Source organism: Cydia fagiglandana, chromosome 14, assembly GCF_963556715.1.
Source record: "Cydia fagiglandana chromosome 14, ilCydFagi1.1, whole genome shotgun sequence".
NCBI classification, from domain to species: domain Eukaryota; kingdom Metazoa; phylum Arthropoda; class Insecta; order Lepidoptera; family Tortricidae; genus Cydia; species Cydia fagiglandana.
Window position 1 is genome coordinate 316,655 of NC_085945.1, and position 15,501 is coordinate 332,155.

A 15,501-nucleotide genomic window follows, 5' to 3' on the forward strand; every position below is an offset into this window, starting at 1 on the left:
GAGTTTACAGTATGAATAGGAACGATGGTACCTATTACCATTATTTATTTTACAAGGCCTTTATCTAAAGTAGGCATAATGGTAAAATGAGTCATGCATTACAATGATAATTGATGCATCTTCCTTCATCTTTCTTCCGCACATAATATAAGGCCATTAGCCGAGTTAGGAAGCCAAAACATATGTGGGCGCATTGCGAGGGTCATGGCTTCTATCGATTCACAAGCAGTTTTTATTTTTATTAGTAAGCTCGTCCAAAGAATAATTTGATCTTTACATTCGTGTAACGCTGACTACACGTCCACAATTAAGACCTGTGCACACCGGATGCATGTGCCACACACAGCCGGTGTGCTCTGGCCTTTAACACGCTGTCAGCTCAGCAGCATTTTTTTTTATTTAGATAGCAGCAGCGTCCTATCTGCCGCAGTGTCTCTGACTCGCAGGGACTCTGATTGATGATGACCGGTCCCTAATGTGTATGTGCTCGACATATACTAAAGAAATGACAGCAGCCGTGTCAGTCAGACGACAAGCTGCCTTTTATTTTTATAGTCAAAAACACATTACACTCTTTGTAATTTACCGTCCACTAGACTGGCGGGCCGCCAGGAAATTGATTAGCTTTTTAAACGTGATTTATTTTACGCAGAAATCTCAGAATAACGACCAGTTTTATGGCACTAAAATCTTAATTTGTCTCTCAAACAAAATGCTAATGTAAACACTAAACTTCCAGGATCGATAAAGCTCTAGTCTAGTTTTAGACTTGTCCAAGCTCAAGGTGTCTCAATAATCGAATCCAGCATCCGCGCCTGCGCTAGGACGGAACGTCCAATCTCAGTCGGGTCCCAGTTGACTCAGAGATGTTCGGTTGAACCGCGTGGGCGCGCGGCCTTGCGGTTATAGGCTTTATTGTGTTCGGACAGGTGTTATAATAGATGACATAACTACTTCCTATGTCAATTGATTTTCGACCCACGAGTTTGTTTAGATACGATGTCAATATTTACTCTTCGTCATTAGTAGTACTCCGCGATTTTACTGCTACTTCACTACAATGAGGATAAAGTTTGAATGGTATGTTTATTTACAGTTTTTGATTCACGGTCACCGTTGAGGAAATAGCTCATCGTGGCATTTTGTATTGAAACGAAAATATGACGAGTGACGCGATTCCTGAAGGAAACTATGCGAGTGTGCATGAACCAATGCCCGACGTGCGTCACAGTCTACACTCGCTTCCGAGAAACTATTTGATTTGCACCCCACGCGATCAGTAATGTCTACAGTGTACCAAGCGTAGTTTAGTCTTGCGAGTTAAACTAAGTCCTTAATGAGTCCGCTCCGCTCGCGGTGGAAAACCCGCGGGACTTGTCATCTCGCACATTATTATAATGCATTAGTTAAAGCAATTATTAACAGTTCGGTCGAGCGTAAACTGGCAATAATGATAATTTCATCTTAGTGCAAAATGTTGAAAAGTTTGCACACAATACATGTGACCAATATTTGAATCTACTATTTTTTCTCCTACAGCAAATTTCGCCAAGTTTCATATGTCCCTAAATAAGATATCGGATTGACCTGAATAACAATTCCTAGGTTGGCAGCGCGCTTATCGTCCCTGTGTAAGTTGGCATTGGCAGCACGATTCGCTGTAGGTACTAGATTATATCTACACCTAACCTACTTATCTTACCTACTCGAATCTTCCTAAATCAGACTTCTGAAAATTCTTTGACGTCTAGCGTTATGCACACTTGAATTTTGCCTGAATTTTTTTCAATTCAAATAATTTATTTCAGTAACATATAGTCCATAAATTTTGACAACAGACATCAAACGTTATGAAAAAGGGCCCAACAGACGGAAATCGCGGAAGCAAGCTGAAAGGAAATGGCCAATATAGAGCCGCGGGTCAACAACATCAAACTGCATTGGATTAGCTGATCCCCTCATAAAAGGACGACCCATATACCTGATATACCATGTCCATACTTGCAGTTTACACGCCCGTCTGCTTCGATCCAAAAATATCGATATTGGAAGTCGTTAAGAATGATGTGTTTACGTTGTCGACTGTTGATGTTGAATTGATGAAAAGTTTCAGTTGATGAGTTGAGATCATCAACTGAAACTTTTCATCAATTGATCTAAAAAATATGGACTTCATCGCAATAATAGTTTCCAATATGAAGATAGCTATAGCTAAGTTGTTTTGGTTTATATTTATCGTAAAATGTAGGTAAAATCAGGTAGCTTAATAGACTTGATGTGTTCAATGTTCATATGGAAAATGATGAAACATCCTAATTAACGACTGACGTCATAGATATTTTAAGGCTTCGGGCGAGATACAATAGTTTGACTTCAGTTCGACCGCGGTACACACATCCCGAATATTTCGTGATTACAAATAGGTACATACGGACTGTAGAATAGAAGAAAAGTGTTTACAGTATTGAGTTGAGTGTTTTCCAACTTGAAAGTTAACACAAGAGCAGTAAAATGTCAGTGTCAATGAGTGAGTGTTATATTATGTTAATTAACCCGTGGAGCGCCCTACTGTCACACGTGTGATAGTAGTTAGTATAGGAGTAAGGAGTTCCATACTACGGTAATACTGGAGCGCTCCACGGGTTAAAAGGTGTTTTAAGTTTTAACTGCGGCTTCTCAAAGTCGAAATAAACGTGAAGCGTGGCCAACCGAGAATACCTTTGTTTATGTACCTTGTTCGACGTTGCAAGTTCCACCGGTCACGGTCACTGTGATTACTGAAGTCCCAGCAAATGCTATCGAAGTCTGTCCGGCAGAGGGTTTATAGGACATAGCTTGAGAAACGTTGATTTTCCCGTCTACTACAGCAGAACTTCCCAATCCGTAGCGTGCTCTATAAAAGGGCATAGCGAAATATGTATCTATCTGTCTTACTACTAGTAAGCATGGCTGACATAAACTATTCATGGCCTAATAATACATACAAAGTATACAAACAATAAATAATACATAAACACTGTTAACTGGCAATTTTTGTAAACGCCTTGTAGACTAGTTACATTACAGCATTTTCTTAGGTTCTCCTATTAGTACAGTCAGCATCAAAACTCACGCGTCAAAAATATCTACCACCCTCTAATAACTTAATAAAAAGAAATATAGGTTTATCTTTATACGTGTAGAACAATTAGACTGATAGATAATTTTGAGCGCTAACTCGGCGAACTGTACAGATGTATCTCATTTGGCGCGTTGTTTTATCCGCTTCTATTTTGTTGTCTGTACAAAAATAAAGCACGGGTTCGCATAACCCGTCTTGCTTGACCATCTGCAGAAGTCAACCGATGGTCAAGCAAGTGTTACTGTTAATAACCCTGTTTTATAACCCGGTATTATTTGTTTCCAGCGTCGGCAAGCTGAACCTGGTCGACCTGGCGGGCAGCGAGCGGCAGCGCAAGACCGGTGCCGGCGGCGAGAGGCTCAGGGAAGCGGCTCGCATCAACCAGGCGCTGTCGTCGCTGGGAAATGTGATTTCCGCACTCGCTGAGAACAGCCCTCATGTGCCCTACCGGTGAGTGCACAACTCCTATTGTGAGACGAGCCCCTGACTGAGCCGACTTGTCTTATACGTATGGGAAGGGAGCGCGTTGCCGAGCATATATGAAGCACCTGAAGTTTAAAATTTCCATTGTCCATCCACACCACATCCACATCCAGGTCTCCACACTTTTTCACCCGTTAGCACAGCTCTTTTTCTACGCGGGTCGAACTGTATTGAATTTGGCTCTTTTCGCGGCCCAAATTGGCATGCGTGTATTGCTAGAACTCGCAGTAGGTACACTAGTATATCACCACCAGTGGAAATCATGTGTTGGGTGGTGTTGCAGGGACTCGAAGCTGACGCGCATCCTGCAGGACTCGCTGGGCGGCAACAGCAAGACCATCATGATCGCGGCGGTGGGCCCGGCCGCCTACAACTACGACGAGACCATCACCACGCTGCGGTACGCTCATCGAGCTAAAGGTAACATCACTATTATTTCCCTCAACCTATTTGTTATTACTTAAAATACTGAAAATCAACTCGTAAGCCGGGCAGTTAACAAGAACCATGTCAGTTTAAAATTTTACTGATAAAGAAAGGTTTAAGGTATCTCATTAGTAATACGTTACGTCATCGAGTTGACGTCGTGCCTAGATACTCCTGGTTTTCGCGCCGACTTCGTGTTGCAAAACAATAATTTCACTAAGAATTGATGTTTTCAAATTTAACCTGTGAAACATCCTATATAAGTATCCTAATCGTAAACGGTATGATTGTTTGACAGCGATAAAGAACAAGCCGATCCGCAACGAAGACCCGAAGGACGCGAAGCTGCGCGAGTACCAAGCGGAGATCGAGCGGCTCCGGGCCCTCATCGAGCAGCGCCGCGCGGCCGAGAAGCGCCCGCGCCGCCCGCCGCGCGCCCCCGGCCCCGCACCAGGTCAGTCGAGGCTTCGTAGAGGCTCAACTGCTGATCGATCCCAAACTTACTTAGAGTCAGAATTCATTCATTCTTTAAATGTTCACCCACTGCACTTTTGTGCTGCGTGTGGGGCACTTTTGGATGATACTAGCCCAGGACCGGGATAAATGGCGTACACGAAGAGAGGCCTAATATGCTCAGCAGTGGGCGACTGAAGGCTACAATGATGATGATGATAAAAGTGCTGATATTACTCGAGTAGAACATCAAGCATTCGCAGTTTTTAAGCAGATTCGGGAATTGTTCGACGAGGACTAGTATAGTCTTCTGTTCTACCTCATGTCTGTCAGCTCCTTTAAGTACCTACCTATATGTAAAATCTATGAAATGGTCGACCCCATCAAGAAGTGTACAGTCAGCAGCAGATATACCTGAGCGGGCAAGGTGTCCAAGAAAACATATACACTTCAATCGTCACAAAAATAAGGACATCTAAGATGTCATTTTCACGTAGGCTTTCAGTTCGTCACAAATACCTTAACTTCTGAGTTTTTCTTTAACACATATATACACCCTTATTTAATCACAATGACAATAACGGTTAAAAAGTCAGTGGTAACTAAGCAATCAAATTCAAGCTGCTATCATTAATACCTACACGCACTGCCAATCACGTACGTCAGCAGCCAGGGTGCCACCACTTGCTAAGCAGTTGTATTTCAATGGTAACTAAGCATCAACATTTTATCTGTTTAACTTTAAAATAAATACTGTAGCACTACGAATTGACACCTCCTTTCTTAAAGAAGTATTTTATCGTTAAGTGTCAAACTTATACAATAAATAAGTAGGTTCTACTAGAATGATCGGTTTTTTTATTTTAACTGTCATATGCAGCTGTTTTTCCAAACCGTTGATCATATTATATACCTATGTTAATATATTTATTTAGCCCACTTATTGTAGTAAAATATACTATACAGGGTGGCCCATTTAGATCGGCCAGTATGGGAAAATCTGATACTATACGATATACACCGATCTCTTCTTAGGAATCATGTCATCGATTTTAGTAACACGAAAAACTGCATTCATACATTAAAAAAAATGTGTACTCAGCTCGGGAATCGAACCCCGAACGTTTTGAAAAATAAAACTAAGACTATTTCTATTTAGATATCGACTGTGTAGGTCTTAAGCAATAAATGTTACTATGAAACATGATGTCTGAAATTAATAAAATGCATTGTTTTCATATCTTATAATTTAATTTAGTCAGTTTTTGAAGAGACCAGCATTTTTAGGGTTCCGTACCCAAAGGGTAAAACGGGACCCTATTACTAAGACTCTGCTGTCCGTCCGTCTGTCCATCGACATCCGTCCGTCCGTCCGTCTGTCACCAGGCTGTATCTCAGGAACCGTGATAGCTAGACAGTTCAAATTTTCACAAATGATGTATTTCTGTTGACGCTATTATAAGTAACAAGAAATACTAAAAACAGAATAAAATAAAGATTTAAGTGGGGCTCCCATACAACAAACGCGATTTTTGAGTAGTAAATATCAAATGGCATTCCGCACAGGAGTAATCTAAGTAACGCCCACTGCGGGTTCAAACCTACAACGTCCTGATAGAAAGTCGTACATACGCTACATGTGACATTATCTTCAAAAATTTAGTTTATATAATTTTTGAAGATAATGTCACATGTAGCGTGCGAAATTAACATAAAACCAGAAGACACAAATTAATAATAGAAATGAAATCCAAAAAAAAACAAAAAGCTGTAATATCTAGGTGCGTACGACTGAGATTTGAACCCGCGGTCTCTGCTTTGAAAAGCAAACGCCTGTTACTGAGACCACGACGTGCCTTGACAATCGGCTCTAAATTCGGCTTCAGTTAGCTTTTGCTATGTGTCATTCGTCTTGACGATTCTGTTAAAAGAAATAGTTTGCAGTAAGTTGACCGAGAGGCTCCTGTCAAATGGTTGAAGGGCAAAACGTGAGATAGATGTATGTAATGACAAGACTGTACTGCTTTCGATGATTGTCAAAACGCTTTACCTGAAATTAGCATGGCTATCTTTTATTCAATATTCGACCATACTTGTATGCTTTAAAGTCTATTTTTCCATATTGTTCAGATATATTTGACACGTTGACCGCTTAGATACCATTGGTTTTTTGACAGCTAAGGTATCAATGACTTGTTGTAAGTGTAGAAATTAATGAATAGCGACTGTTAACATATTTGTGACACGTTGAGCGCTCACAAGTAAATACTACCATGACAGTCAACAACTTTTTGACAGTTTAAACGTTTACCTCTCTTTGAGCACCTGGAATGTATAGCGACTTCTGCTGCTGACTGTACAACCATTCACCTATACAGAATTACAGAGCCATGTTTTGTGAATTTTTGTTTTCGATAGTAACCGAGTCGACAAAATTAAATGCCAACTTTTGACAACCAGTATTGAAGCATAACGATCGAGACCGGGCCGTACAGCTCTGTCTACTTCACTTGTTAAATTCCTCTTAAAAAAGTAAACAGGGCCTAACACGTTTTTTCTTAGTTCCAGCAGAAGAAGACACAATAGACACCGCCAGCCTCGAAAGCGAGCACATTCTCGCCGAATCCACCATCGAGCAGGAAAAATGCAAGACCGAGGAGCTCGAGCAACAGATCCGGCAACTAGAGGAGCGACTCGTCTCCGGCGGCGGCGACGGGGACCTGCTGGACGACCTCAGGCAGTCGCGGGCTGTGCTCGACGCCAGGAACATGGAGATAGCGGAGAGGAAGAAGAGGGAGGTGGAGATGCAGCAGAAGATCGATTTGGAGGAGGAGACTACGGCGTCCGTTACTCAGACCTTTGCTTCGTTGCAGCAAGAGGTCGACCATAAGACACAGCGGTAAATATCATTCGACACAGCTAGTACCTATAGTGGCGACTTGTACGAACATTATGGTCGTAGTAGTATGTAGGGAAGATTACAACGTGAATAAAAACAACTTCTGTCTTTGTGTTCTTCTGTCGCTAGCCTAGTAGTGATAAAATTCTTGCAGTATATATTTCAATAGATAACTCCATTCGAAGCAGTGTGTTGCGCATGCGATACAACAGATTACCTAAACCTTTAAGTAAATAAAGTCTACCGCAAAACTTAGAGAAAAAAAAATTGCATCTAGGTGACTCAACGCGGAAAAGGTTTATAATACCGACTGACCGTTTTAAATCAATTGCGAAAATATTAGAATAGCCTTTTCGTAGGTATTCGTTTCTTGGCACTTTGAATGGATATGGAGCATAAATGTGTGCCGATTTTTAACGTAAAATAAAAACAACTGTAAAACTGCAATTTACTTACATTCCAGATTAAAGAAATGCGTGACAAAGTACGCGGCCCTCCGCGAGGAGATGGTGGAGCTGCGCGAGGCGCACGACGGCGAGCGGCGCGAGCACGAGGCGCTGCAGGCCGCGCTGGTGGCGGGGCTGCGGCGCCGCCTGCTGCTGGCCGACAGCTTCGTGCCGCTGGCCGGCCGCGCGCAGGTCGCCCGGCTGGCCTACGACGACGACCAGGACGCCTGGACTAGAGCCGTGCCCGACAGGTGACCTCTTAGAACCATACTCGGTACATCGGACCGGTTTAGCGACGGGAAGGCTTTTATCCGCTGATAGTTTAGTTATTTTTACAGTAATTTAATATTATATTAAGAATCAAACTCAATTCAGGAACGTGAGTAAGACAACATCACAACAATAACCAACACTTTGTTTCCAGCGTGGAGCCCCTAACAGTCCGGCCGGTCGCGGGTCCCGGCCGGCGGCCGACGTGCGCGGCGGCGGCGGGGGGAGGGGGAGGGGGAGGGGGAGGAGGGGTGCCCCTGCGGCGCCGCGCCGAGAACCTGCTGGACCTGGCGCCGCTGCCCCTGCCCTCCACCACCCGCCCCTACGTCCCGCCCCAGCCGCGCCTGCAGAGGGTACGCCCCGACCTTACACTATTTACCCATCCCCTGTTCAATTTTGTCCCTTTGCTAACAAAAAGTTCAGCGTAACGAGACAAGTACAAAAAAAATCACCATAACCTTTATTATGTTACATTATTAGAAACGGATTTTAGGCGGCATCAGTTTTAGTAAGCGAAGTCGAAACAAAATTATAAAACGTTCGATAGAAATATCAGTTTTATCAGAAGGGTTCCCGATTTTCGCTGTAACACTTGTTTTGTTTCCAGTCAATGGAGAGCTCCATGAAGAAGTCTCCGGAGCTGGAGGCGCCCGCGCCGGCCCCTGCGGTGCGCAAGAGCGCGCGCCCCGTGCGGCCCGGCACCGCGCACGCGCACCACCGCCTCGGCACGGCCGGCGTGCGGTAGCCCCGAGGCCGCTCCGGCGTGCGGTAGCCCCGAGGCCGCTCCGGCGTGCGCTAGCCCCGAGGCCGCTCCGGCGTGCGGTAGCCCCGAGGCCGCTCCGGCGTGTGGTAGCCCCGAGGCCGCTCCGGCGTGCGGTAGCCTCGAGACCGCTCCAGCTCTCTCAAGTGACATGGCTCATACACTCATCAAACATTACTTGTCCCTCCTGAGACTTGTGTGACATTGGTTCTTTTATTACACAAGTTAATATAAACATTCAATCAGAAAGTTAGGTTTAGTCCTTAACGGGAAGAAACATTGATTTGATTGCGGTGTATGACCCACATTTACTAGCACAGTAAATGATCCTGTCTCTCTGGATATGATGATGGGAATCTGCCATATGGAGGCAAATTTTTCCCAATGGATGTTTTAGAATTATAAACCCTAGTGAGGCCTTTTAAACTTAGCCAATCTGTCATATGGTATACATAAGACAGCTGTGTTATGCTTCACTTTTTAACAGATTGGCTCTGTGGAAAGCGGTTGCTAGGATTTAATTTTCTTAAAGTCCAGTATAAATATTGTGGTGTGCGGAGGATGTCCAGCATCCTGCGTGGCAGCCACGGCCCTCAGGATAGTGTTAGTCTGAGTATGCGATATTTTTATACATTATTATTAATGCCAAACGCCCCGCTTAGTCGCGTGGCTCGTTGATCTCTGTGCGCGCGTTACGCCTTTACCATGATTTTATATTCCAGTGTGGGCACATACTAATTAATAAAAATGCCTAGTGTAGAAATTTTCAAGCTCTTAATTTCCATTTGGGCGTAGTCAATCCCGGTTGTTTTTGTTTTAGAATGATTTTATTTTACGGTTGTTATTTTATGTGAATTTTATTTTACGCTTCACATTATGTTGGAGCAGGTGATATTAGGTAGATTGTTACACTTATTTGTATGTATTTAAATTCATTGTATCGTAAAGTAAATGAATTTTTAAGATAATTTGATTGTACCAGACACACCAGCATCTCACGGAGATCCTGGTGCGAGTTCAAATGTTTACCAAAGACGGAAACTGTCCATTCCATGCACTTGTCCTACAGTTGTTGATATTACCAGTGATCATGTTCCTTTACTTGTAAAATTCATAAATCGTAAGTGGTTTTGTTAAATTATTATTAATCTAGACATGGTTTCTAGTCAATGATTCTTGTATACAGTTAATGTAAATAGTTATTAGATATTAAAGTACCTATAGATAGTGGCAGCGTAGCTAGTTGCAAATGTCGCACAACGCTGGTGCCTCGCGTCGTGTACTCAGTTCTGTATCTAAAATGCTTTATTTTAGAAAAAAATGCATTAAATTCTGTCTTAAAGCCTTCATTGAAGCTGTTTTTATATTGGTGTATTTAATTTGTGTATAAATTATGAACGGAAGAATGGAATCATGTGATATGTATTGAAACCGCTAGTCAGCTGTGCCGCGTACACGCTTATACTCACTAATAAAACAATTTAAATTTTACCTTGTTTTTGTTGTGCTATTGGTAGTTATTCCTCAGTCCTCACCCTCCTGCCAGTCTGCCACTCTCGCAAACAGAAATGACATGTTATTTAAATTAACAGGTTATTTTCTTTAACCTGTCGGATCCCAAGACTCAAATCTGAGCCACAAAGGTTAGTGACCTTTCATACAAACAACATTTTTTTTGTATGAAAAGTCACTAACCTTTTGTGGCTCAGATTTCAGCCGTGGGATCCGACAGGTTAAACACCACGTGGGAGGCAAACAGGCATACGGCCCGCCAAATGACAAGCAGTCACCGTTGCCTATGGACGCCTGCAACTTTATAAATCTCCAAAAAACCGGTGAGATGTTCACAAACCCGTTAAAAAATACATAAGATACGAAGCAAAACATAGACATCACTTATTATTAACATTGCAAAAGTATTGAATGGGCGCGTTCGATCCAACACTAGATATAAGGCTACTAATATTCCAAATTTCTACAAAATAATGACAAAATTGACAAAATCATAAATAACAAGCCTGTAGTGTGGTCAGGCGCATGACATGACAGTGTTTCGCGCAAAGACATTTGAGGTCATATTTAAACTGACAGAATTTACAGCAGGGAGCGATTCTTTTTAGTGGTAGTCTACTTAAACCTGTCGTTGAATTTAAACGTTGGATTCAAATAATTTCTGAACGCTTTGCGCGCCTTCACGTCGATAATAATACCGTTTCTGAACGCATACTAGGGTTGTACACATGCTTTTGTTATCGATTTATAAGTAAACTAGCTGTTGCCCGCGACTTCGTCCGCGTGGAATCTTATCTTCGACATTTTACATATTTAGTACCTATAATTTTCATATCCAAGCAATGTTGAAATTAAGTACTTTTCTTATTTAGCAAGTTGTATGAAGTTTTAAATCAAGTGGATTTTGATGTTGGTTGCTGAAATTACTTTTCTTGTATTCTCATAATAGGTACCTATGCCCTTATACAAAGATTCAAGTTCCGCATTCCGCACTCACAAAATATCTGATCTCCATACAAACTTTCAACCCCTTTCTCACCACCTTGGGGGATGATTTTCAAAAATGCTTGAATTAGTTTTCATGTTTTTTAATTTTATACCTTTTTTTCCAAAAAATTAAAGTTCCTAGCTTAAAATTAAATTTACACCCCAAGACGAATTTTCATCCCCTTTTTAGCCCCCTTAGGGATTGAATTTCCAAAAACGTTGCAATTACTTTTTTTTGTAATCGGCTTTTATGTCTTTCTAAGAAGTTTCAAAGCATTTGTAATGGATTCAAACTTTGAACCCCATTTTAACCCTGTTCGGGGATGAATTTTACAAATCGCTGAAATCACTTTTATTGTCTTCTAATAATATCCCCAAATACAAAGATTGAAATCCCGCGCTCGAAAAAATGCATGATATCCATACAAACTTTCAACCCCTTTTTCACCACCTTAGGGGATGAATTTTCAAAAACGCTGAAATGAGTTTTCTTGTATTTTAATTTAAAACGTTTTTACAAAGTTTCAAGTTCCTTACTTAAAATAAAATTTGCACCCGCAGACGAACTTCCATCCCCTTTTTAACCCCCTTAGGGGTTAAAATTCCAAAAACGTTGCAATCACTTTTTTATGTAATCGGCTATTATGCCTTTCTAAGAAGTTTCAAAACCATTTGTAATGGATTCAAACTATCAACCCCTTTTTAACCCTGTTAGGGGATGAATTTTACAAAACGCTGAAATTACTTTTCCTGTCTTCTAATAATATCCCTAAATACGAAGATTCAAGTCCCACACTCGTTTGATATCCATACAAATTATCAACCCCTTTTTCACCACCTTAAGGGATGAATTTTCGAAAACGCTGAAATTAGTTTTCTTGTATTTTAATAATATATCTTTTAACGAAGTTTCGAATTCGTAGCTCAAAAGAAAACTTTAACCCCATACAAACTTTCATCCCCTTTTTCACCACCTTGGAGGATGAATTTTCTAAAACGCTGAAATAAGTTTTCTTGTATTTGAATTTGATACTTTTTTTACAAAGTTTCAAGTTCCTAGCTTAAAATAAAATTTGCACCCGAAGACGAACTTTCATCCCCTTTTTAACCCCCTTAGGGGTTGAATTTCCAAAAACGTTGCAATCACTTTTTTTATAATCGGCTATTATGCCTTTCTACGAAGTTTGAAAGCATTTGTGATGGATTAAAATTTTCAACCCCTTTTTAACCCTGTTAGAGGATGAATTTTACAAAACGCTGAAATTACATTTCCTGTCTTCTAATAATATCCCTAAATACAAAGATTCAATTCCACCACTTGAATTTTTTTTTGATATCCATACAAACTTTCAACCCCTTTTTCACCACCTTAGGGGATGAATTTTCAAAAACGCTGAAATTAGTTTTCTTGTATTTTAATAATATATCTTTTTACGAAGTTTCAAATTCCTAGCTTAAAAGAAAACTTTAACCCCATACAAATTTTCATCCCCTTTTTAACCCCCTTAGGGGTTGAATTTCTCAAAATCGCTTCTTATCTCTTGTACACTTTATAAATGCAATCTGGTGTGCAAATTTCAACTTTCTGGCTTTTGTAGTTTCGGCTCTGCGTTGATGAATCAGTCAGTCAGTCAGTCAGTCAGTCAGGACACTTGCATTTATATATATAGATTAGTTAATTTATTAAAATAACAAATCAGTAACGTAAAACTTAAAGTGCCACTGATCGTGATCTTACATCGCAGTCATCCCACATGTAGATACAGTGCTTTTTTAGAACTTTCCACTTGTTTAATATTAGTTGACAAGCGGACCCCAGGCTCCTTGGAGCCGCGGAAAAATGCCGGGTTAACGCAAGGAAAAAGAAGACTGACTTTTATAGACTGCTTTTTAAAATTACGATTACAATCATTATTATAATTATTGCTAATTTATAATTGATCAACTGTGCGTCATTCGAATATTTATAAATATTATAGGCATGTTTACAATCACTTCTTCTTCCTCGCGTCATCCCGGCATTTCGCCACGGCTCATGAGAGCCTGGGGTCCGCTTGACAACTAATCCCATGATTTAACGTAGGCACTAATTTTTACGAAAGCGACTGCCATCTGACCTTCCAACCCAGAGGGTAAACTAGGCCTTATTGGGATTAGTCCGGTTTCCTCACGATGTTTTCCTTCACCGAAAAGCGACTGGTAAATATCAAATGATATTGTTTACAATCACACTGGATAAAAATACAAGTATTTATTTCAATTAATGAACTGACAAGGTTATGCTATATAAAGAATTCAATTAAATATAAACAAACTAATGTAAATGTGTTTATACACATAATAATAAAACTAAAGTTATTCCTAGGAGTGAAATTGGTCTATTTCCACAATTTTGGGAATTATTGATTTAGACGCCACGGTCAGCCAAATCCATTTGCGGTTGGATATCGTATACGAATGCGTTTTTCATATAACATGCGTAATTCTATAAGTATTATTGACTTCATCGATCAAGCAGCTCCTGGTTTTAGTTCCATTAGTCTAAATAGACTAACCCAGATGATACGCTGTCACTGAGGCGAGAAACGTTTTCAAAATAAATTAGAAAAAAAAATCCGTTGATAATAGTTATATTTGTACAACAAGAGATCAAAGTTTGATATTTCTTCGAGTGCTTATTTTGAGTCCCGTGCAAGCGAAAGATTCTATAATCTAATTTAGAATCTTGAGCGTAGTAAGGGATTCAAAAGCGCACGAGATGTAAATAACTTTGATCTCGTGTAGTACACAACATTTTTCACCCTAAGCAGTGAGAACATACCTAGAGGGACAGAGATAATAGAACCCAAGTATATCGAACTTGTATTAGACCCCGTATGTTGAAATGACATTTGACTATAAAGGTCACTTGAATGACATTTTGTCTCATTCAGTGAGCAAAATGCGATTTTGCTCACTCATTTTGTCTTACTCAGTGAGCAAATCGCATTTTGCTCACTGAGTGAGACAATATGACTCAGTGAGCAAAATCGCATTTTGCTCACTGTTTTTAAGAAGCAAAGTACCCTCGTTCGAGCTGCGGAGGTGAAAAATAAATTACACATCACCCTCAGACAGAAATGCCGGAAGTCGAAATCCGATAAAATACGGTGAACGAATCGCGAAGCCGTGAACAGTTGTGCGAAATTGTTGTCACACTTCGCGTTTACGGCTTCGCACAGTGATTCACGCATGAGTGAAGCAGTACGCGTAACCTGTAGGACAAGCACAAGAGCGGCGCGACGTGGCGTGTTTATTTTTCGTAGCATCAACCTTGCATTATTTACCTATTTCAAATTAGGGCCATGCCTTTGTAGTTTTTACTCATTGTAGCCATGATAAAATCACTGTCCCAGAAAAAAATATGTAGACCGATAAAAGCGGTGTCCAGACGGGATGATCAAATCGACCGATTTGATCATCAATTTAATCATCAATCTTAAATTTATGGTGATATTAGAGCACTCTAAATTGAAAAAAATGCCCCAGAGGCCCAGAATGAAAATACTGGCGTCGAAATTGGTATATTTGCGTCCACACTTCATTTTATCGCTAATATCGTTAATTATCGGTGAGCCAAATTGGCGTTTGCATTTGTACGGTCTGATCCTTGCGTCCACACCTCATTTTATCGGTAATATCGGTCATTATCGGCGAGCCCAATTAATTGGCGTTTGGTTCATAAGCCCCCTCCAGACTATGCGCGTGAATTGCGGGCGAAGCCGCGAAAGCGAGTGTGGAGTCGATTTCGCTGTCTGCGATAATCGGCGCCACACTTGCGTTCGCAGCTTCGCACCGCGATTCGCGCACGAGTGTGGAGGAGGCTATACGGCCTGAATTTAATCAGATTGGCGAAAAATTGTCCCCGTCTGGATACGCCTAAAAACACATCATAAAATCACGTGTGTTGTATGCTTTTAATCAATCTATTCTAGGTTAAAACCGCATGAAAATCCGTTCAGTAGTTTTTGAGTTTATCGCGAAGGAACATACACACACATAGGATTAAGTTAAACTTACCGAAAACCAATCTAGCGTTATCACGACAAAATTCATATTGTATGGCTATTAAGATATTTAATATTCTCTCAGATACATTTAAAGA

General features: G+C 40.8%; 1 protein-coding gene across 1 annotated transcript in view; it reads left to right on the plus strand.

Annotated features, from left to right (window-relative positions):
- LOC134670582 (kinesin-like protein Klp68D) overlaps nucleotides 1–10,349 on the plus strand; it is a 44,989-nt gene extending 34,640 nt beyond the window's left edge. The window contains exons 6-12 of the mRNA XM_063528383.1: nucleotides 3,407–3,571; nucleotides 3,888–4,024; nucleotides 4,329–4,499; nucleotides 7,052–7,382; nucleotides 7,846–8,079; nucleotides 8,253–8,451; nucleotides 8,706–10,349. Of these exons, the coding sequence (XP_063384453.1) occupies nucleotides 3,407–3,571; nucleotides 3,888–4,024; nucleotides 4,329–4,499; nucleotides 7,052–7,382; nucleotides 7,846–8,079; nucleotides 8,253–8,451; nucleotides 8,706–8,843 (1,375 nt within the window). The 3' untranslated portion in view covers nucleotides 8,844–10,349. The remainder of the gene's footprint in view (nucleotides 1–3,406; nucleotides 3,572–3,887; nucleotides 4,025–4,328; nucleotides 4,500–7,051; nucleotides 7,383–7,845; nucleotides 8,080–8,252; nucleotides 8,452–8,705) is intronic.
- Nucleotides 10,350–15,501: the final 5,152 nt, after the last annotated feature.